At 44.3% G+C, this 24,631-nt stretch overlaps 2 protein-coding genes across 3 annotated transcripts in view; one reads left to right on the top strand and one right to left on the bottom strand.

Moving 5' to 3' along the window:
* The window catches only part of epha3 (eph receptor A3), a 107,367-nt gene that overhangs the window by 46,069 nt on the left and 36,667 nt on the right, over nt 1–24,631 (bottom strand). For both annotated transcript variants that reach the window (XM_064310338.1, XM_064310339.1), the window contains exon 4: nt 1,858–2,013. In XM_064310338.1, coding sequence (XP_064166408.1) covers nt 1,858–2,013 — 156 coding nt within the window. The remainder of the gene's footprint in view (nt 1–1,857; nt 2,014–24,631) is intronic.
* LOC135240620 (myosin light chain 1, skeletal muscle isoform-like) overlaps nt 18,794–24,631 on the top strand; it is a 465,194-nt gene continuing 459,356 nt past the window's right edge. Inside the window, exon 1 of the mRNA XM_064310342.1 lies at nt 18,794–18,800. The gene's annotated coding sequence lies outside the window, so the exon portion shown is untranslated. The remainder of the gene's footprint in view (nt 18,801–24,631) is intronic.

A 24,631-nucleotide genomic window follows, 5' to 3' on the forward strand; every position in this document is an offset into this window, starting at 1 on the left:
AGTGAACACTTAGCTTAATAACATAGTTCCAGTTAATTCTGTGGAAAAGAACTAACCTAATCAAGATGTCAGCAAACTGCAGATCCTTTTTGTTTACTTAACTTGCATTTTTTGTGCGCTGCTTTTTTTTTTAGAAGTTTAGAGAAAACTGGGCCTGAAGGGTGTGTTATGACATTGCTGTAAATATGTCTCTGTTGTGTTTTGTTTATGAGGCTGACTATGCTAATTGTTTTGTTTTTATTACATTTTTCTTTCAAATAGGTTCCAAATCGAGCCAATATAAGTGCTAAGAGTGTGTTTAAATGTATAACGAATAAAAAAAAAATTATGCTGCATATAAAAATCAGTGATATTTTATATAATAATAATAGATTGACTGACATGAAGTCAAAGGGTCTTGTAATGACAGTACGTGTATGTCCCTTGGGCACCTGGGTTCGGTGACCCTTCAAATACTAAAGATGCTGTCGTTGAATAGCCTTGTCTGATGCTATTGTCAAGTTTTTTTTTTTTCCCCACAGTTACTATTGATGCTCACTGTTAGCTTCCTCTAATTAAAGACCCCCTTTGAAAGAGGCAGGATTTGCAGTTTATCTAGTAGAGCCCTGAGAGCAATCGGCTCATCTTCTAGAATGATGTCTGGATAAGGGTTGCAACAGTAGGGCTTCAAGCGGCGTTTAATTCGCATTCAAATGGGCTGCTGCTTTTAATCGCACTGCCTGAGCACGCTGCAATTAGGAGACATCTTTATTTTCTCAGCCTCTTCCTGTTGGCAAGCTCTAACTGATAAAACGCATTTCAGAGACAACGTTCTGCCGTTTCCCCAGTTATCTTTTAATTAAGATTTTATCAGTGGTTACAGTCAGCGAAATTAAGAAATAATGATTTAGTGGATCAGGGGATGGAATAAGCAACAGCAAGTAAACCATTCATACGTATATTCTGCTCATAGCAACTTACATAGCACTTAGCATTGTGTCACTTTCAGTGACAGCTAAAAACTGCTATGAAGTCCAGTTATACTTTTTACTGGGAAGAAGTGTCTTGGAAAGGACTAACAGAAATGACACATCCCAATATGCTCATCAATGGGTGCATTGAAAGATGCACCCAGTTAAACCTGGCATCAGAATCCAAGACAACAATCATTTTATATGACCTCTGATAGCAAGCACAATGATTTATAGATAACGTGTGGGTTTGAAAAGTTTCACTACCCTTGAATACATCTGCCAACCAGCTGTGTTTTCCTTAAAAGAAAGTGTGCTTGTGTGAGTGAAGGGGGGGGGGGGTGTGGTGGAATACTTCTTGGATGTTGGTTTGCAAGCCATAGTCTTGGGAGGCCCATGGGTTGGAAGGATAAAACAAATAAACAAACAGAGTACATTCTCATACCTCGACACAGAACCGAGGCCTTGGGTTCCTGATTCCACAGGATCGTATCTCAGCAGGTACATGCTAAAACGGCTAAGACAGCCACTGTAGGAATGAGCAGAAACAGCTCAAGGCTACACTGGGGAAATTGAAACAATGCTGTTATAATGCTTTGCTGAAACATTTGACGTGCCTTTAAATATACACTTGTATGGATGCAGCTTTATCCCTGTACTTGAAACATTCAACTGCTAATATCAGGCTGCATATGCATGCAAAGTTGTTCATTTTGTACTGTACTATGTTCTGTGTTTGTTGTGGGGCGGTGGGAGCAGGGTTGCTTTCTGCAAGGGTAGTTTTAGGATTGAACATTCAGCTTGCAGTGAGGTCGGTTTCAGTTTTAGAGGTGAACACACAGTGTGGGGCATGGGAAGAGTAGTGTCAGGGTGGATGGTCAATATTGGGTCAGGCCGGATAACTTACGGGTGCAGGCCATGGAGGCAGGGTCCCCCTCGGAGCGGAAGTAGTTCTTCTCACAGTCGCAGTGAATGGCCCCCTCCTGGTGGGCGTAGCTGTGGGGGGGGCACTTTGAGCATTTCAGGTTCCCAGAAGAAGACTTGTAGAAGCCAGGTCTGCAGGCTGCAAGACAGGAAGAACAGAAAACAATGATTAAGCTGGAGATGGGGCTAATAACAGGGCTGGGGGTGGGACTGTGAGGACTAAGAAAGAGGGTAGGGGTGGGACTGTGGAGGGGGGGGGGGTAATTAACTGAATGACCTCTATTCTGTATATTTCAACCAGTGAAAAGTGTCAATGTAGGTCAATTTCCAGACCTCTGTCCACATAAATAAATTAATTGAAGTTCAGGGGTATGGTATTAAAATGTGCAACATTCAAATTATGTAAAAATGCAGTCACAGCATATATATAGAGCCCCGTCAATAAGACCCAATGAAAAAAGCAATGATTTTTCCGAGATGTTTCAGAGAATGTTGCATGAATTATGCAAAATACCTTTCTTAAAATGGAAAAGCACTCTTTAAATATCTTCAGACTTAAATTGTACTTGGCGACTCATTCGCTTCTATCCGTGACAATCCGTTCCATTATCCAGAATGAAGTGTGAAAAATTGCAGGGAGAGAGCTAATTACAGAGGTCCACGGAAATTGGTATTCATCCTCTGTCGTGTAACAGGTTCAAACACGTGTCACTTGATTTAGAACCCAAAAAGTTACCCGAAGTCACCAAGCAGACTGTACCTATTTAACTTAATCTTAATGTTGAGACATATTTTTTTCTTCAGAACAGTGGACACAATGCAATTGGACAAGACAAATAAAGAAGTATATTTTAGTTCTGATAGAACTCGAAGACACAGTGCCAGTGGATGGCCATAATCTGTCCATACCTTTTCAATGTCTGTACATGAAACTGAGAGCTATTCACTGCTATTACCTTGAGAAGCCCTCAACCCAAAGTTGATTAAAGAGTAGATGCATGCGGTGTATCAAGTGGATATCGGGAGGTTGTGTGATATGAGGGAAATCAGGTTTAAATTAACCTTCGGTCCCCCGGGGATCCTGTGGCAATGGTAAGAAATGAAGCTGACAAATAGCAGCTGCTCTTATTACCCCGTGCTGCAGGAAATCAAATCCGACGCAGCGTTTCCTCGGCAAATGGGCCAACACGAGTCCCAAATGAGATAATCGCACAGCCAGCAAAACCAAAAGATCCTATCAAAGAGGGATCCATCTCTTTCAAGTAAGCAAACACAACTGTGGTTTGTATATTTATTAGCGTGAATGTGAACAGTTGACCTGTACAGAGTATATGTATGAGAAATATTACTGCAAATAAATATATATTTTTGAAATGTAAATACAAAGGGAATGACTAAAATAACATAACAAAACATAATGACAAAAACAGGCCATTCAGCCCAACAATGCTTACCATTTTCCTAACTAAATTGTACCTAGTGCTCTGACTAGTAACAGACAAGATAGTATCTAATACTGTATCAAGCCTGGTCATCAAAAACCCCCAGCATTTCTGCCTCTACTACATGACATAGCAGTCCATTCCATACAGTGCCTGAAAACATGCTTCCTGATGTCTGTGCAGAATATACCTCTTGATAATTTCCATTTATGCCCACTTGATCTACTAACAGAACTCAACCTGAAGAATGTCTCGTAGTTCACTTTGTTGAATCTAAAAGCCTCAATTAAATTGCCCCAAAGTCTCCTCTTACTATCTCCTTCTTTCTGACACAACCCTACTAGGTCTAACTAGATAAAAACAGTAAAAAGTGTGTCTTTCTGCAAAAGACGTGTCTGTCAAGAAGCGTCTCCTCTCTGACTACCAGAGGAGAGTGAGTGTGACCCGTGCTGTTATTGATCACACGTGTGCAGTGTGGAGACGCAGCTGCTGGCCAGGCCGGCGCGGTTAGCGGCTCCGAGCGGAGCGCGAACAGGCGTAGCAAAGTGCCATCATCCGCGCCTCTCGCCGCAAGCCACGCGATCCGCACTCTCGCTTCCACAGGATCGATGGCTACGCTGAGTGCTTTCTTTGATCACTTTTCACCAAAACTCTCGTCGGCGAGGATGCAGGAGCGACAGGGGGCTGACCTCATTTCGGCAGCTTCAGGAAAGAAGCGCTATCGTTTCGCCGTCCGCGGGACGCGCCGGTCGCTGAAGCGTGCCGCTGCTTGACAGCTACTATCACCAGTCATGTGACCTGCCAGCATAACCCGCAGCGTGGCATTTCAGCAGGGAGTAGGTCCTTAACCGCCGATCTGTCAGACAGCAGGGTCCCCCCCGCAACCCCTTAGCTCAACACCCTCTGATCAATCAGCGTAAGGATAAGTCACAACACGCAGCAAACAGCGGCTGGATTAATGTGCTGTAATGCGCTCAGGTCTCCATAACGTAGGGGACGACGCAAAACAAATGCATTCATTCATCAGGCCCTGTTCGGACTAATTGCTTGTGTAACAGAACCCGATCCTTCAGAAGTCCTGGCTGTGGCGCAACGGTTCTCTGTCCCTCCCCAGGGACCACAGAACAAAGCCCAGGTCAGACGCCAGTCAATAAGCAAGTGCAAGTGCTCGCCATATGATATGATAGGTGAATTTGTAAATGCATTTTTTTCTGTCTACTGGCTGTACAAATTCAAGGATGAGAAATTAAGGCATTCATTTGCTCAATCAATAAGCTGCAGTCACAAAATACCCTCATCTATAATTAAAGCGTCTACCGTTTGTCTCCCGTCTACCGTTTGTCTTGATAGGTAGCACCATGGTTATTTTAGTCCCTCCCGATTGTGAAGGTTCCAGAGATAAGGTGTTATCTCATTAAAATGCCCACAGATTAATTCTGCAGTTCTTTTTACCACTTCCATTTTCAGAGTTCCGTCTTCATACATCGTTGTAAGAAACTTTGAAAACTAGTCCACACAAGTGCAGTGTGTTGAACAAAGCCAGCCGTTCCTCAGAACATGTATCTGAGGAATGGCTGATGGAAAAATGTCTGAAAGTCAATGGCTGTCCTCTGTCTGTCCCCTGCCCAAACAGGCCAGTGGGGGTGCTCACAGAGTCCCCGTACCAGGACGTGCTATTTGTCTGCTCAGCACCACTATCAGTGTGTATGCATCAAAACAGAGAAGAAACACCATCACTGCTAGTTAATATTGATAAAAAGATCTGCTTTCAGTCGTAGTATTATTTAACTAACGTCAATAGCAAAATGAAAACAAACCTCTCAGACATGCAGCCGCTAATACACAGACACAGATACAGACACACACATATGCACACAAAAAAAGCATGTGCACACACTAAGTGCTTCAGTTTTAGAATATCATCACATTTCTACACTTCAGAGATCTGGAGGAGACAGAGGGTGGTGTAATGCACTACAGAGGGGTCAGCTCCAGGAGACAGAGGGTGGTGTAATGTACTACAGAAGGGTCAACTGTAGGAGACAGAGGGTGGTGTAATGTAGTACAAAGGGGGCAGTTGTAGGAGACAGAGGGTGGTGTAATGTACTGCAGAGGGGTCAGCTGTAGGAGACAGAGGGTGGTGTAATGTAGTACAAAGGGGGCAGTTGTAGGAGACAGAGGGTGGTGTAATGTACTGCAGAGGGGTCAGCTGTAGGAGACAGAGGGTGGTGTAATGTACTGCAGAGGGGTCAGCTGTAGGAGACAGAGGGTGGTGTAATGTACTGCAGAGGGGTCAGTTGTAGGAGACAGAGGGTGGTGTGATGTACTGCAGAGGGGTCAGCTGTAGGAGACAGAGGGTGGTGTAATGTAGTACAAAGGGGGCAGTTGTAGGAGACAGAGGGTGGTGTAATGTACTGCAGAGGGGTCAGCTGTAGAGAGCAGAGAGCGATGTAATGTGATCTCAGCTCTTACTGGTGCCCGTGTTTGTCTCAGACAGCACAGTGGCACTCTCCCCAGTGAAGGTGGCTGAGCCTGGATCAATACCCACTGCCTTGTAAACAATGCTGATGACACCCCAATCAGATCACCTTTACCCTGCCCCACGGGCTCCTTCCAAACAGCACACATCTCTCCTGAAACAAGGATTTAATCACACGACCACAAGCAGAGATACAGGTAGAAATGCCGGGTCTCTTCGTAATCATGAATGCAGGAGAATTTGAGAAATTAGTTCTCCGTGATTAAAATGTAAATAATTTTTATTTATTTATTTCCCTGTGGGTGGGCGTGAGGGGGGGTGCACACACAGGCACACCGCAGCCTTGCAAGGGGCAAACAGAGCGATTACAGCAGGATTTCCTGGCTTTCCGCCGTTCCGAAGACCGACTGCCTCCCATTTCATCCTAGAAGGTCAGGGAGATTTTTCTCCACTTCTCTGCCTCCACCCCCTCTGCCCCCCCTCACCTCCCCCCAACAAGGCCGGGAGTAAAATTAGATTTGATCAGTGCTCTGGCGGGAAGGCCATTCTTCAGCGTCAGGCGGGGGTGGCGACGGCTGTGAGCTAGCGCCAGGCTCGGCAGGGCTCCGGCCGGCCTGCTGGAAGTGGATATTAGCATGCTAATGCGCCCTCCGCTCCAGGGACTGTTTACAGCTCCGAACATGTGTTTCCTTCCCTCCAACCCCCCCGCACAAAGGCGCGACTGTGCTAGCACCTTCCCGGTCCGCACGCCGGGGTGCTTTATTATTCAAATCACCCCCGCATCGGATCGCTTAATTAGGCTTTGCGGCACCCCCGGCTGCCAATTTCCCGAAGTAGGGCTCCGGACCTGAAGGACCCTCGCCGACTGTTCTCGAGATGAATGGAAAAGGCACTCCAGAGCCATTACCCCTGCCTAACCAGAACAAACAACGATCTGCCGTGGGGGGAACGGAGGGATTTAAACACAACACAAGAGCTGTGGAGCAGACACAGCTGATAGTGCTAATCAACACATTTCAGCGCTGGCACTCATAGCGCACATATTTACCACAAATGTTTCACTCCTTTAAAAATGCAGCGTCTTTATGAGAGGAATGTTGGATGGGGTGTACACATAAACACTTTCCCTGGGTGCAAAAGCAACTCCGTAAAGTGCAGCACTCATTCTGCTTCAGGGAAAAAGCTCTATTGTAATGTATCCATATGCTATTGCTCTGAAATATGCACGGTTCTGTTGTGCTAACCACAGATGGCTAAGAAGCGAGTAATGGTCATAATTAGAAATGATTAACTCTAAAAAACAATCTACAATAATTAATACATCTGATGTCTGTGTGTGTATATATATATATATATATATATATATATATATATATATATATATGTGTGTGTGTGTGTGTGTGTGTGTTTGTGGGTAGAGAGAGAGAGAGAGAAATGTATCACATTAAAAGTGAATCCTAACAAAACTTCTTTAATTTCTAATATTTCCATTCTTTGAGTTATTTTCTATGCTCAGGGCATTTTCGACTTAATCACTATCCACAAGCGCATTAATAATGATTAACTTAAATTACAAATGGAGGCACTTCAGACAGGCTCTGGCTGTCACTGGCTCAGGCAGTGTCACCAGCATACATCATAATTAGGAGGGAGAGATTTCTAAAGGAACCCATCAATGACTAGGCGGGAGATGACAGAACTGCAACTCAAAGGAAAAAGTTGCAGGCGCATTATTAATTCCCCACCCTCATTTAAATCAGGCATTGATGGCCATGATGCAATTACTTCAACTGCGGCCGCCTTTTCCCTGTCACTCTCTTTCACTCCTCCATTCTTTTGTTCGGGGTGAGAGACTGTCTGAGCCCGCGCGTGGCGGAGCATTCGGCTAACGGAGAAATCGGTATCAGATGCACTCAGACCCCGTTCATCGCGGGACAGGGGCCCACCTGAGGGGGAGCTGCTATCAGCAAGAAACAGAAGCTGGTTCTGAGTTCAGAGAACCCCCCCCCCCAAGGACCCCCCTCTCTTGCCTTTCCCTGCAAACTCCAAGAACGCAGAGGAAATGAATTTAATCAAAGCATCAAAGGCTAATTATAAAATGTGCAGAGTTGCAGCGCTGACGCTGCCCTTGAAGAATCGGGAGATCTGTCGCTGGCCCTCCAGGTGTATTCTGGGTGAGGTTTGGGGGGCTTCTGAGGGGGAGGAGGTGTGATGGAGTGGGGAGGTGGGGGTAAATAACTGCAGGCTTCTGAAGCGTCAGGCTCACAGTAATTTCCTCGATGCCTTTACTGTAATATCCACGGAGGTCATCCATCGCCTCTCCGCCTAGCGAGGAGCCTGCAGGTTAGCCATTGTTCTTTTTTCTGCTGTAACCTTCACACCAAGGTCAAGGACACAGTGTCAGGTACAGGACCCTGTTAGCGCTTAAATCAATGCGGGACCCTGGTGCTCTGGGACTGAACTCTACCGCTGTCCTGTTAGTGGGTCGGTGGGCTGGGGGGCAGGGTGGGTGGAGCAAGGGATCCAGCCACCTCTTAGTCACCCTGAGATTAAATATCTCCCCACTGGAGAGATTCATACAAGCAGACACACAGACAGACAGACAGGTAGGCATACGAATGTAAAGAAGCAGCTTGCAGATATACAGATAGACACAGGCCCAGCAGAATCTGTAGGCACACAGACTGCTGCTAGTCACACAGAGTCAGGCAGTCAGAAGCAGCAATTAATCAGTCCGACAGACAGACAGACAGGGGCACATGTGCGACCATAGCCCTGACAATCAGAAGCCCGGTCTCTCCCTTCCCGTTGCCGATTCCGAGCGTCTGAGGACACTGTTTCTCTGCAGTCCCTGGGTGCATTTCAGAAAGCCACGCTAATGTCTAACTCACACTGTGGGGGAAAAAAGGAGAAAGTGGCTTTGAAGCAAATAAGCCTATTAGCATAATTTCCCAAAGCTTGTGAGGATGCTGGAATGCTCCTTCTCACTGCTCCCCAGCGCTATTGTGCCGGGCCGGTCCGGAACGCTGTCAGCCTCCGCCTAATCCCGGCACCGTGGCAGGTTTACGGCCGCCTCATTCTCTCCCGGGCCGGATCGCGCCGTTCCCCGGGAGCCGCCGACCACACGGAATCCGGCGGCGCTGATAAATCTCTCGCGCAGCACAATGGGAGCGGGGGGTCAGCCAGGGGTCCGGGGATTGTGCCGGCCGCTTCAATGCGAGCCCGCTGTCAGCCGCGGACCTGACTGATAACGGGGGCATTATGCTCGCCCGGGGAGCGCCGCCGAACACCAGCAATAAAACCCATTCTCGCCCAAACGACCCGCTCCGGGCCATTGTGCCCAACAAATGTAGCCTCGCGGAGCTCGCCGGCGATAACCGCCACCGCCGCGAACCAGGGAGAGATGGATTCCCCCCCGAGGGAATTAATTACTATCTCCCATTGTGTCCCCCGTGTGGGAAACACAGGCTGGCGCTGGTGCCGGGGAGGTCTGCCATATGTCCATTTCAAGGACGGCGATAATATGGACGAATTTGCCAGATGGATTTCTTGTCTGATGTTTCCTTTTTTGGCAAATATTTCCAGGCGAGGAAAGGTGTGGAAAATGACAGTCAAATGTGTGGGCTAAGGATAATTTTGCATATATATTCATGTACATGTTGTGTGTGCCTGTGTGTGGGTGTGTGTGTGTGGGGGGGGGGGTGGTGGTAGTCTGCATCTAAGAATGCTCTTGTGTGTGGGGTGTATGTGTGTGCTAGTGCCTGTGCCTATATGCACTCTTGTACATATGACGTGAGTACCTGATGGGGCCTACATGTAATCTGGTGTGTGAAGGTCCATTTAAATAGGCTCTTGCATGCATGTGCTTGGGCTTGCATTCATGCATGTGCGTGTGCGTGTCTGGGCACGTGTGCGTATCTGCGTCTGCCCTCTGTCGGCCCCCAGCCTCTCCACAAGAGGAAGTGTCCTCCTTTCCATGTGTAGCAGTGAAATAGGTCAGTAGGAAATGCAGTGCTACGCTGACGATGGTACTCCTACCATCCCTCACTTTTGAACCCCCCCACCACCACCACCGTCATTACAAGCCCCTGATCCACTCCATCAAACCTCACAGCTGCCGTGCCGTAGAACAAAAGGCCATGTCTGTGTACAATCACAACACAATGCATGTGCGCTTCTATTTTACCCATACATAACTACTAGAAAACGTGTTCAAATTAGAACCAGCCCCCAACCACCCATATCTAAGTGTTTTTACATGCAGGGTTATGTACAGTACCACAATATTGAACCCTTTTTTTACAGATAGATGGAGCTACAGGAAATTCTGTCGACTCCAGTGAGAGCCAATCATTGCTCACCCTATCATAACATTTCCAGACTATTTAATAATCGTGATTTGCAATAATTTTTATCATTTACATGATTTTCACTCAAGTCTATCAAATAAATTGAATTATTTTTATGTCCCATGCTTTAACATTAACAACGTTGTTAAGAGGTGTTATTTCATCTTTTTTCGTCCTAAAGTCTAGATCCACACCGTGTTAGACCTGGCTTGGGTTACTGTGGACACCCCACAGTGAAAAAGCTGACCGCTGCTGTGCTGAACGTCAGCTGCAGTCTTTTTTTTTTTAGAAACATCTGATCAACCCCCCTGTGATTACCAGCACAGGGCAGGGGTAGGGGTCAGAGTGGAAGGACAGGCCGGGCCCGTAATGGATAGGAAGAGGGATCTGGGGGTGTTATTTAGATTCTGGAGGCAGGTGCCCCAGTAGCAGCTCGGAAAGAGGGGCCCACAAATCAGTCCAGGGTGACGGGTGGCTCTGCGGGGTTCCCTCACATTCATCTGGTCAACAGAGAGGAGGGGTGCAGAGAGGGGCCGGGGCTGGGGGCCGGGGGAGCTCTCCCTCTCAGCTAGGGGACGGCTGCTGCTCAGGACCCAGCGGGACGGGTCGTTTTCGGGACCCAGCCCGCGGGGTGAGCTGGTACACGGGACCCACATGGTGATAAATCAGAGAACCTCTGCGCAGAGCCGTGGGGGCGGGGCTGTCAGGGCTGAGAGACACACTGCCGCAGGTGAGACCCAGACACCGAGCATCAAGAGTCTCTCCTTACAGAAGCTCCGTTATACCCTAATACTGACAGCTGCTCCAGCCATCTACCACACACACACAGACTTACATATACAAATAATCTCACACACACACACTTTCTCACACAAACACACGCAACCACATGTACATACACATATTCACACACATTTATACGAACACACACACACACACGATTCTATGAACAAATTTGCTGTGAATTTCCAGCAGAACGTATCGTGTATCACATCCTACTCTAAAAGGAATGAAAACCCGTTTCACTGATGTTATTACTGGCGGTTTTTAGGAATCTCGGGATTCTGAAGAGGAAAGACTTTCTCTCTCCCTCAATCCAGTGATCCTTGGAGCAGGGACTGAACACGAGGAGAGGGTTTAAGCCCTGACATTTACACAAAACCCACTAACCCCCTCCACCGACGAGCCTTGGCACAATTACCACAGCGGTTACAGGCAGTCAGTGGAACAATCACTCGTCTTAAGGTCAGAGCGGGAGTTCCACTCCACTGAGCCACACTCCGGGATCGATCCTCCACCCCGTCTCCTCTCCCCTCATCCCAGCGACACGCACCGCTTCACCGTCCCAATGTGTCAAATGTTCCCAAACGCTGACAGAGCTCGGTACCCAAACCCCATCGGCCCACAGGTCACCCATAACACCACGTTTCAGGAAGGGAATGGTCCAACTGCACCACTGGCACCACCGAACCTAAATCTGTCTGAAATCAGCACAACACATACAGTTCACCCTATAGCTCTACTAAATTATCGTACAGCATAGTAAAAGTGTATGCTGTTATACTGTAGATCCTGTTTCAACTTCCACTCTCATGTAAAAAGCCAAATAATTGTGTGAGTCTGCGAACGGTAGCAGAACTTTCAGTTTGGCGAAGGAAAAATGACCTACTTTTAATTTTAGTCATTATGCTTGCTGGTGTTACATCTTTCTCTCTCTCTTTCTGCAAGCCTGGGTTTCTGTGCAAACAGACTCGGAGAGCGGAATACACTCATTAATGCTCACCTTGCACACTGCATTGCCTGACAGAATCACTGAAAGTCGGGAGCTGGGTTTGATGCCTCATCGCCGCGAGAGCGGCTTTTAGGTCCGGCCCGCACACAAGGGCCAGCTCCGCCCCCAACGCCGCGTCAATCAATGAGCCGCCTTAACCACTCCGCTCCTCCTCTGCGGGAGGAGAGGATCAGCACAATAAAGGACTTTCTCAGTGGAAAGTCGGGAGTAAGAAAGCCCAGTACACTGATGTAATTTGCGAATGTGATTTTAAGTGGTAGTACAGCAGTATAACCCTGGGTCTCTGTGAGCTCTGTCTATTAGTTATATTGATAGATCTCTTAATACATCTGAGAGCAGATTAGAGCACACTTGACTGTGAAAAACAATCCCCCCGGCAGGCCACGCTCCCGGGCTGTGATCGATGCACCCCGAAACGTGGCTTGTCACAGCCGGGGCGCTTTGATTGGCCGGCACTGCTCAACAGACAGGAGACAAGCAGACAGCCCCTCCCTCCCCCCCATCGATCTATAGAGCTCCCCGAGCCTCTCTGTCACTGAGACACAGACACACTGTCTTCTGCCCTGCTGCTTAGACTGGAAAGTGTGTGTGTGCATGTGTGTGTCCCGCTGATCAGTGGATGCTTTGGAAATGGCTGTCAAGTGTTACACAGCTTGACAAACACATGCTAGGAGACTCAGATTGTTTAAATGCACGCACCCACACACACTCACATTGCACACATAAATGAGCTGTGCCACACATGTGCACACAGAAATGCACACACACTCATACGTAACAAACCTTATTTCCTGTTCTTCTCCACAATTTTGAATACCCAATTGTATTCAACAGTCCATCAGTGCTCACTGCCTCAAACTTGCTGCTGATTCAGGAGACAAGCATTTGCTCTCCTCTGAAACACGTGATGTCAGCTGCCGCTTCTTATCACAACAGTTCACAAGTCAGGCTAACATAAATGTGAGTCAGAGGAAAACACTTCATGAGCTGCTTAACATGCAGAGCGACCAGCGGGGGGCGCTGCTGCATGATGAGAAGCTGCCATCCATACTGCCTGAAACCCTCCCATTCCTGGGTGATACTAGAGCCAATTATGGGCCCTGCAACAGGCGGCACTGGCACAGTCCAGATTTGATACCACAGCATGGGGCCAAGCCATGCAATACAACAGCGCTTTAAGAGGATGAGCCACCCAGCAGCCCCACACTTCTAACACATAGTCTCTCTTTCCCTCTCTCAAACACACACACACACACAAGCATACAAACAACCACGTACATCATAGGACAACAAGTCAGATTAAATAAACTGTATTCCTTTTTTACTGGAAACGAACTGTGAATCATGATATACTCAGTCGCTTAATCTTTGTAAAGTGTGTGTTCCTCAAACCCCTTTGAAAGTACGGCGCCATTCACCAGGGAGTGATATATTGTTTAATTTATGTAGCAGTTCACACTGTCTCATTAATCACACACACACACAAACAGACATCCCTCGTCTCTCTCTCTCTCCAGCTTGACAAAAGCACGCGATTTACACAGGACGCAGCGTTCCAAGTGTTTCCCTACTGCTGTTCAGCACCACCATTAAAGCTGGTGTTGTTTGTGCTTAAACAGAACCAACAGCAAGTAGTGGGAGAAAGCCATCAATCAGGCCCATGATGCTGCCCTTTCTCAGTCTCCTTGCTGTTTGTTGAGCAGGGTTACTAGGAGCAGGAGGAAGACAGTGTTCAAAATGAGCCGTCTACAGAGCCCCCATGTGACTCCAGCACAGGGCTAAACAGTTCATAACTCCATACTGTGCTTCGCTAAATAATCAATCATGTTTACGATGATCTCTAAAAAAAAAAAAAAAAGAAAAGATTTGTTAAATGCACTTAAGTTTCAATTTGATAAGTTTGATTTAAAAAAATTGATAAGTTTCAGGACAAGCCTGCAGCATTGTCATTATTATAAGTGTAATCATACTAATTTAGTGGTGCCTTATATGAGTGCTGTCCTCTCCTGACAAATTTCTTTTGTCTTGAGAAAATGTCAGCTCATTCAAGACAGAACTTGACCACAAACCAAAATTCTCCACATCTAACTCTTTCAGGCTCATGGACACTGCGGTGTTGTGCCTTAACATATCGCTTAACATGACTTATTTGAAATGCATGACAAAGACCATCAATGTGACTGTGGAAGCTGCCGTTCTGCTTTGAGAAACTCAATCCAGATCAGTAACCGGGGGCCATGACACCTCCACAATGATGTCAAAATGAATCAGAATCTGAAACCATTAACAGTATTAAATGAATTCCTGTCTGCATTTGCTTCAATTTCTGTCCGCACAAAGGTCTACTTCAATGAATGCAGTCAATTAAAAAAAAATAAAAAATACAAACACCCGGTGCGAGTGAATTGGAATTTGGACCGAAAGGTTAGCTAAGCATATCCAACTTTCTACAGCACGACATGCTACAGCTGTGCTCATGAGCAAGACGACCTCATAGCTCTAGTGAAAATCCAGTTATATAAACTGTTTTGAGTGCAAAACTTTTGCGCTGTTTGATGCCTTGGGTAGAAGTGTGAGGGAGGGGAAGTGTGAAGACCAGACGCGACCAAACAGGGGATCTATAAGTTACCAAAGGGGCACTCCAGTAACCACTGAGTCTCGTGAGAGACTAAATGAGAAGGGGGTGCTATACTCCTAAGGGACGTATCCCAAAAAATGAATAAACCCCCAAACGGGTAACTGAGGAAGAAGGAGTATATAAAGAAAATAAAGGAACAGGGAAAAGAAAAGAAGAAAAACGACTTCGACCCGAAGCAGAGAAAAAGAAAATGTCTTTTCAAAAAACAAACAAAAGACGTTCTGAGGCCAACTAAAACCAGGGGGGAAACTAGTTAGTAAGGGGCAGAAAGGTTTGTGCCCCAACGGTGACACAATAACCCCTTAAAACCGCCAGCCTCAGAATCTGGACATATACCGTCCTAATACCTTTTTCTCAAAAGAAAAAACAAACAAACTGAAGTCAGAATTCTTTTTAAATTTCTTTGTTCTTAAATTCCTTACACCTTGCTCAGAAATACGACAGGGAACTGGCTAGAGCAAAACACGTTACACTCAAGCACCGTTCCACTGCCTACTGACGCTTTAAATACCCAGCCACAGGTGTGGCTGGTAATCAGCGGAAGATGTGAGCAACCCACAGGTGAAACCGATCAGAGGTAACCCTGCAGGAATGCATGGAATGTTCAAGCAGGAACAATCCTCCCACAGGAACCAAAAATAACGATTAGCCGAGTGGCTAATCTGCAAGCTCGAACTAATCGTCCCCACACCCCAAAATAACGATTAGCCGAGTGGCTAATCGGAATGCTAACCACTGAGCCGGTGCAGGCACAGAAAAATGATCTACCTGCACAGAAACCGTGACAAGAAGCTACACAGTTGGACCAGGCGGTGCACTAGTTTATACAATGTAAGTCTAACCAACAACCTCTTTCTCCCCTTTGGACAAAGGGTAATTTCAATTTAATATGAATTCTTAACTTCAAGGATTTGCATTGCTGCAAAAAATTCAATTAGGTTCAATTCAATTTTATTTGCTGCACACTTTTTTCTACAGAGACAATGTCACAAAGATACTTTACATAAAAACAGGAAATAGGAAATAGACAGTCCAAGCAAAGAAGAGAATATTAATATTCAGTAGAAAAGACTGAGGTGATATATCTAGGCCTCCGGGTTACATCATGCTGTGGGCTTGAAACAGGAGAGACTTGGAGTGGGAATGATTCAGAGACGATTTAAAAAACTATGAAAATATGAATGTATTGAAATTGTGCTGAGAATTTCCAGAACGATCTCAAAACACATTTAATGGCACGGTGTTTCATAGCCTGAGGACACAGTCTGCTGAGTCTAATGAATCAGCTTGGAGCTGTTGACTCAGTGCTGATCTGAGTTTGACACCTGACAGTCATGTGAAAGAAATGTGTTTTCAGAAACATGGTGGTGAAAACAGAAATATAAGGTAATGTCGATTCAAAATATTTCTTATAAATATCAGGTCAGCTGTCTCAATTGAATCTTGAGTGTTCTAGGCCCTAGGAGTTACTGCATCTTACAAAAACACACTTTGAATGCAACCCATGTCTCTCACAAGGAGATCCACATACCAGCCAAATGATGAAAAAACCACAGCAGAGTAGTCAGTTAACAGCCCAGTAAAATAAGACTGTAGCCTGTGGCTGGCAAACAGCAATAACATATCTCAGATTAAGGATATTAAAGCACAACTGAACATCCTTTTGCTCAATCTTTGCCCCATACTTCACAGAACTGAATCTAACTGCTGACCCAAGCCACGCTGTTCATCAGTGCCACACAGCACACTATACTGTATATTCACCAGGGTCACACTCCTTTGAACACCAATGCGAGGACATACAGACCCAGGACCACATTCATCCGCACACTGGTTTTTGGACATGGGGAAAAACAAAAGCTCTCTTCCCCAAACTGGCCCAGCTCAACAGAATGATGTTCTGGTGATGCTGGTTTCCTAGGGAGAGGCGGAGGGAGACAATGTGATTGCCATGGTCTGTTCCAGAGGATGAATGCGGCGAGGAAATCGCAAGGCTGGAGGAATGTCCCCCTACTGGGCGCACACATGGTGTTTCGCTCTAAGAGACCCCCCCACCCCACACGCATGCACATTCACACACCCCCTCTGCACCCCGATGGGGCCCGCTGCTGTTGTGCGGCCTGGACGATCGAGGGGCCCGGCCGGCCCCTGGGGCTGTGAAAACTGTCACCGGAGGAAAAACACCAAAGTGTGTCAGAGTGCACAGGGGCCCCATTCCTCAGGGTGACAGGCCCTGGGCCCCCGCCTTCCAGAAATGGAGGCCGGCTGGCTTCCACAACTCGCGCTGTTCCCCGGATTTGGGAACAATGGATATTGGGGGTTGGGGGTGGGGGGGGATCTTTCATTCTGGCTTCAGCCCTTCACAAAATACTTATTTTGAAATCATGCCAGTAGTCCCAAAGAGATTTGAGAAGAGGCCCCCCTACCATACAGAAAGGTTCATGTTGAATGTAAATTTATATGCCATGGGGACTGAAGAGTTAATTTTGCTGCACTTTTGTATTTCCACATATCTCATGCAGTAAAAATGTTACCTTGGGATGCGTGCTTTCTTCTTATTTTTTCACCAGGGGATAATTCTGGACATTGCAGGGTACTGATTAATACTAAATACATTCTTCCACAGCAGTGGTCATAATTACCTCAATTAAAATGACTAAGAAAGGATGGCCATTCTCTCTTACACCTGGAGGCAATTTTCTGTTACTGAGTAAACCGGGTTTTTGATAATTACCATCGATCTTTCGAGTGTTTTACATCCGATTTGCATTTCTCCATTATAATGAAATAGGATTATCTGTTCTCAAACGCTCCCGCTCAAACTTAAAAGAAACAAGGGGAAGGAAAATAAATGGCTGAGATCTAAAGGACAGACAATAGCTGTGTCCAATACTTTCATCACCAAGGGTCACTAACACTCACCAAGTGATTTGTAATGTTACTAATATGTTAAATATATCAACCGACAAAGGAAACAAGAAGCAGATGGAACGATAGGTCGCTAAGCAATGAGAGCCATTTGCTTTGAATTCAAACATCCATGCACTGCATCAGAAAAAAGGCAATCAAATGATGTAATCGAAACCATGTTTAATGTATGACACTGTGATTAACATCTTTTCTTTTGCTTCAAATATATGCACAGCTATCATTTTGCCTTTAATTATATGCAAACCTCTCAAGTATCTCTATGTATGACAGTTATTTGCACAGTAACGACATGCAAATGACACTTGGCATGCCGTGACCTTTTGCTATCTATTTAAATGTAAATCAATGTATTAATTGCTGTGCCCTCATTAAGAGTGGCAAGACGTCAATGCCAATCGCTTTAATTATGATGTTCCCGAATGAATAGGACCTTTATGTTAAAATAAAAAAAGAAATGGTAAGTCAGTAGAGCTAGAACAAAATAATATAGATACAACTGAACCTTAATTAATTTATACATGCAATGGAAACTAAATATAACCTCACAGACTTAGTAAGCATCTACTGGTTTAAAGCACAGAATGACCATAGGAACTGCTCATACACTGAACAATTATACTGAAAAGTGCACTTATCCATCAGAAAAGCACTGGCCTGTGGCTAGCAGGCTTTATCATTTCACTTTTGTACATACTCAGTGAAAATTAATCACATACTGTACAAATTTTGGTGACGAGTCATGGTTTCAGCTGTGTAAATTGAGTAGAAAGAATCATTTCTCACAGGAAACAAAGAACCATTTTTGTTGTTGTTTCATGGCGATTTTCCGGGAACAAATCTTTTCCTTCATCACTGTTGTCTGAGTGCCTAACAATAAGCAGGCTTGGTCCTACAATTTAATTATGCGGCTAACCCCCAAAGAGCTAGCTCTCAAAAAAAAGGACCAATACCCAATGGTCCTTTTCTGTCTGCTTGAAAAATAAATGTCAAATTCCAAAAAGGTGCTGTTAGCCTAGCTTTCAAATGTAAGAGGGAGAATGTGGATACCACCTGCAAGCAAAAAATGTGCATCATTAGTTCATCCTGAAACAACTCCTGCCAGCTATGATGGTATTTGGAAAGCAGAACTCCAATTTGTTCTGTAAAATCAACCTGGATTATGCTTTAATTTAGTGTTGCACACCAGCCTCTAGTGACTGACAAGCAACAGCCGCCGAGCTTCTGGTTCTGTACTCTCAGTTGTTCAGACTACAGACCTTTAAGAGGAATTGCACTTTATAACACTTCTGCTTCTCATTGCTGATATTGTCCATCTGATGAATGTGTCACCCTTCATTTTTCAATTATTTCCTTTTAAATGTCTAACGTTAGAACCAAAGATCTTTTTTATTTTTTTATTAGCGCAAGTCCACATAGTAGTACGGTTTCCATTTTTTTCTTCTTCTTCGATTTTGTTTCATGGCAAAATCGTGAAGAAGCGAAGCTAAATAAAACAATAGCGTTGAAATCGACTAGCTTCTGCTAGTTTCTGTTTGATGCAATATCGATGTAATAATGAGGTGCATTGTACCCGGTTGTTATAATGCTCCCGTTGAACTTGACTTGAAAGCACATTTTCATAGTTTTCCACGTGATGCAACCTCGTGCCAGACATGGCTGGATGTAATCAGACACCCCAACATAGCAGCCAAAGAAGTTCGCAAACGAGGACTAAGGGTATGCAGCGACCACTCTGAAGGCACTGACTACCAAGGCGACCGTCTGAAGCCTAGAGCTGTACCCAACGTTTTCCCATCATTAGTCGAACCGCTCGAGGAAGGTACTATGCGGGCTGGCTAACGCTATTGTGTCTGTCTGTGATACATAGGATGTCTACCACCAGTTGCCGTTTGTCCTAGTAATTGTGGTTCCTCAATCTCGGCACGCTCCTGACTCGCTCTCGCACGATCAGCCTGCAAATTAGCCAGCTCTTCTTCTGTGTATTCCGGCTCGAAGTGATAGGGCACAACAATCCCATGATCAAAAACAAAATACGACCAACCTAATGTTATTGTCTGCAGGTACGCCCACATCAGAAGTCGCGCAATGATATGCATCCTCGAGTTCGACACTAAACTGCCTGGGTCTACTTCCTGCATTTGTAAAGGAAAACAACAAAACAGTGTAAAATATTAACATAATGAAATAACTAATCGAAAGGTGAAGGGCGACACATTCATTAGGACAGTTTTCAGTCATGCATGAAAAGCAGAAGTGTTATAAAGTGCAATTTCCCTTTAATGCTCAATTCCGATTTTTGACGTTTAACTGTTGTCCCCTCCGGCTTCCTACAGCCTTGAAAAAGACCCTGAAGTGCTAGCACTGCCAATTATTACAACCTTAACCAGTCACATGGAGAGTGACCTAAAAATCACTTGTGTACCTCCGGTTGGGCAGGGAATGCCCTTCTGTACCAAGCCTGTCTTTGACTGAGGACTTCCCTGGCCCAATGCACTGCACTATTTGCTTGCAGGGACTGAAAAAATCCAATTTCAGGGACCAGACATGAGGTGCACGCATGATGCACCAAATACGCCAAATGCACCAGAATGATGTCCCAAATTAGGGTATCATCAATTTACAGACATGGCACAAATCAAAACTGTAGGCTTTCCAGCTACATGTGTGTTCCCTAAAAACATTCAAACTGTGAGGGAGTTGGAGTTTTGGGAGACCAACCGCGACTGAACAGGGGGTTCTTTAAGCTATTAACCAGAGGTAAAATAGCCACAAAGTCTCAAGAGACAAGGGAAAGGAAAACAATACTCCTTAGGGAGAGTATCCCAAAGAAAAGCTCTACACAACCCACGTACTGGGTAAAAAAGAACTAAGGCTTAAGGAGTATGAAAATAAAACAAAACTGCCGGAGCAGAAAACGGGGCAACTCAAAGAAAACAGACCTCGAACCGAGGCTGAAAAAGTAAAACCCTAAAGAAAGAATACTGAGCTTAGATTGTGGCACTAACTTGTTGCCAACAATCTAAAAAGCTAAAGACTGTTGTGCTAATTTTATAGCCACAACAATCCACTATCGCAGCTCAATCCTTTACCTTTACCTTTACCTTTACCTTTACCTTTACCTTTACCTTTACCTTTACCTTTACCTTTACCTTTACCTTTACCTTTACCTTTACCTTTACCTTTACCTTTACCTTTACCTTTACCTTTACCTTTACCTCGCTTGACAGAATACCGGCTCTCGTGCAACATAAGTGACACTGAAGCAAAGCTTATCGGCTTGCTCAGGGTTTAAATAGAACACCAACAGGTGCAAATAGTAAAAGGAAATTTGCACGTGTATAATTCAATCAACTCAATGGCCGTAATAACTGAAGAAAAGGTGCATGAAAAAACCAATGGCCGTAATAACTGAAGAAAAGGCGCAGGAAGGAAAAGAAATGGTGGCATCAGCCAAAACCATGACACAAACAGTGTCACATATGAGGAAAAAACTGGCCTAATTTTAACTGTAGTCAGAATGTAGCCCAAGAAAGGATGCATCACACATGGCATTAAACTGAAACAGCCAACTCATCATTAAAGAATCAATCATAGTGAATTAATTCAGTTTTGCACACCTTGACAAATGGCCTCTCTGGTTGACATTTAGCAATGAATAAAAAAATGCACAGAGGTTAAATTTGTAACAGGGACACAAAGCTTCCAAATTCTTCTGAGCTGTATCTGTGACCTCCAATAGGCCAGCGCTCCAAGTTCTCAACCAATCAGATCTCTGTGTTTTTAATGACACAATTCCCGCACAGTGTCTCTCTTAAAGGTCAATGCTCATCTCAGAAGCCTCCCCCAACCTTTAAAGGCTCTTCTGTCCCCTCTTTGAGCATTAGACAAAACCACAACACCGCCATTCCCATGCGGCAGCCCTGCTATTTGATGGGTTACAAATTCAGATCCATTGCGTTGATTGCGGCTCAGGGACCCTCATGGATTTCCTCATGGATTTCACTAACCTTTTCATAACGGTGAGAAAAACAAACACAGTGCTGTAACTACCATCCCTTGTGATATATAGATGAGGTAAAATAAAAATAATAAATTGTGCCATCGTGAAATGAAAGAAAATATACTCACATGAGTTGTTATGCCCTACTATTTAAGCTGATACAATATTTTAAAGTAAAAATTTGCGACACTTTTATTTTATTTATTGTTTATATAACCTTTATTTAACCAAGTATATCCCATTGAGATTGAAATCTCTTCTACAAGGGGGACCTGACATAAAGCACAAAGTGTCCCAACACGACAGTTGACAGTCAAGTTACAAACAACAAATGGTGGATGAGGCAGTAGTATAACACAAATTAAGGAGCAAAACAGGACCAAACCAGAAGCATACTTAAATAACTGTGTTATGAATTAAAATCAAAAACTGAAATAAATGTTTCCGTTTAAGAGTTTTTTTTTCAGTTTGTTTTAACTACAATGTGTGGAATAACTGAATTACAGCTTTCCAAATCCATTAGAGGGATGAGGGACTTTATAAAGGATCACATCCCTACGGCAGAGGTGATAATTATGTGAATTTCTGTTTAGCAGACAGTTGTGAGGTAGGTTGACCAATTATTGTTTTATACAGTAAGTAAAAAATAATTTATATAATTTATAAGATAGACAATAACCAAAATTTTGTACAGATGTGATCTTACATACATTTACATTGGGATGTTACCCCATCATATTACAGGGATTAGGATTTTCCACAGAATAGCAGTATTAATTATGGCTGAGTACGCTTAATTAATTTCTATCACAAGAAAAAAAAGTGTCTTCCCTTGGTGATATTAGCTATTTGGTTGCATGCATGTCTTACTGGGTAATAATTCTTGTCCACACTGACCATTGGGGCTCTTGAACATTTAATGTTATGCTTTGCAGAAGGAAACTTCAGGAGGCAACCTGTGTGAACAGTGTGGTCCCTATTAGATTTGGCTAAAATGCCTGTCTCCACGAAGTATGAGCTAACGGGTTAACGTGCTAACTAGGGTAGCTCCTTCAAAACATCAAGCCTGGTTTACTGTCTGAAATCCACGAACCAATGAAAATTTTCAACTCGTCACCTGAATTTGCTCCTGATCTGGCAGTGGAAATCTGAGAAACAACCACATTGGCTGGGTTTACATGGAGCCTAACATTCCGATTAAAATCAGTTTAAAGCCCAAGCAGAATGAAAATGCTCCATATAAACACCTCAATCAGAATAATCAGAATAGTTGTTTTTTTTACATTTAGAAAGTGTATTATGTGTATTTTTTTTTATTTTTTTTACAGGACTTACATTTTAATAGGTAACGATGTCCAGTTATCTCTCATAAATATGAAGTAAATACGCTACCCCCCCCCCCCCCCCCCCCTCCTCGGGTGGTCGATAATAGGTGCTCTCACTCTAGCTAGCTATATAGTTAGTACAGGTGCGCCATGGGTCTGGATGGCTGACACTACGGAGGAGTTGGTCCCTAAAAAAAATTGACGTCTGTGATATGGAACTGGTTTGGGTTTTACAAAACCAACACAACGCAAAACAATTTGCAAAGTTTGCAAAGAAAATGTTCGCACATCGGATGGCAACACGACAAACGTTTTTAATCACCTCAAGAGAAAGCATTGTTGAATGTTAATAAGCTACTTTGCAGAAGTGCACTTGATTAAAATCTGGTACTTTGGCCCAAATGGTCTCTGTTATTATTTTTCTTTTAGGTTTTGTTCCCTTGAAAGGCAATATTTTCTTAAATAGGGATATTAGCTTGATTGCACTGTTCATTCACTTGCAAAATAGTCTTAAATACCAACATGAAAAATAATCGTGATCATATCGTGGATCATGCCTATGCCTGGGAAAATCGTGATATGATATTTTTTGCCATACCGCCCACCTCTAACGTGATGTATTCATCACTTTTGCGCATGTCACACAGCTTTTACGATTAAATGCATCGGCGCATGTGAACACCAGACCGTATTAGATCACATCCCATGTAAACAGTTGACCCGAAATCTTCAATCGGAATGATTTCAGTCAGAATGAAAAAAAGCGTGCATGTAACCACAGCTTAGTGTCAGAGTCTCCTGAAAGAGATCGTTGTCTTCCAGAGTAATTTTCCCCTTTTTGTACATGCCAGTGTGCTGGATCAGTTTATGGGGGGTTAAGAAGGTTTTTGTGAATTTTGATGAGGCAGCATAACAGCTTGGAGCGAAGACAATATTGCCTCTTATTCACTATCAGTAAGTAGGTCCAAGCAATCATACCCCTGTTGTACACCAAAATGCCTGGAACAATGGTCTTAACAGCTCAGTGTATTCATTTCTGTGTTCTGGGGAAAATATTTGTCATTCTGCCCCAAATCCATTGCACATGATGGACTATCTCAGAAAGGCTTAAAATCAGAGATCTCATAAACACAACCTGCTACGAGTGAAAACTATTCCTGAGCTGGAAGTTTATGATCATAAATTGGGCCACTTTTATTCAAGCCTATTGTAAATATTGCATTCCTCAGCTAAAGCAGCCCATATCCTGTGTTTATGGCATTATATATATTTTTTTTTTCATAGACAGGAAAATGTGCAATGCAGTACTATCAGCTCTAACATGAACAGCCATGATATTTGTTTGAATGTAGCATCCTGTCTCATAGTCCACTTAAAAACAAATAAAATAAATCAATTACAGAGCTAATGTGTATTTATTTAATTGAATTGTATTTATTTCCACAAGATCATTGCAGTTCCTTTGATGTCCTTGTTTAAAATCATTGTCGGATGTCTTAGAATCTAAGACTTAGATACACAGACCATCTGTATTGTAAATATAGGATGTTTGATAGGCTAATAGCACTATGGAAGGCTACCTAAAAATCCAAGTAACAGCATTGAGAATACCAGAAAAAAAAATATTTGGAGCATTCCCCTTCTGTCCCTATTCATTCTGCTTCTTTGCCAGGCTACTGGGCAGTTCACAGTCCACTCTATCACATGGACACTGGAGGCTATCCCAGGGGGCTTTGCAACAAGCTTCCACAGAACTGCTGGTGTTTCCCAAGGGGCACAGCCTCATAAACACACCGCACAG

This window comes from Anguilla rostrata, chromosome 15, assembly GCF_018555375.3.
Source record: "Anguilla rostrata isolate EN2019 chromosome 15, ASM1855537v3, whole genome shotgun sequence".
NCBI classification, from domain to species: Eukaryota; Metazoa; Chordata; class Actinopteri; order Anguilliformes; family Anguillidae; genus Anguilla; species Anguilla rostrata.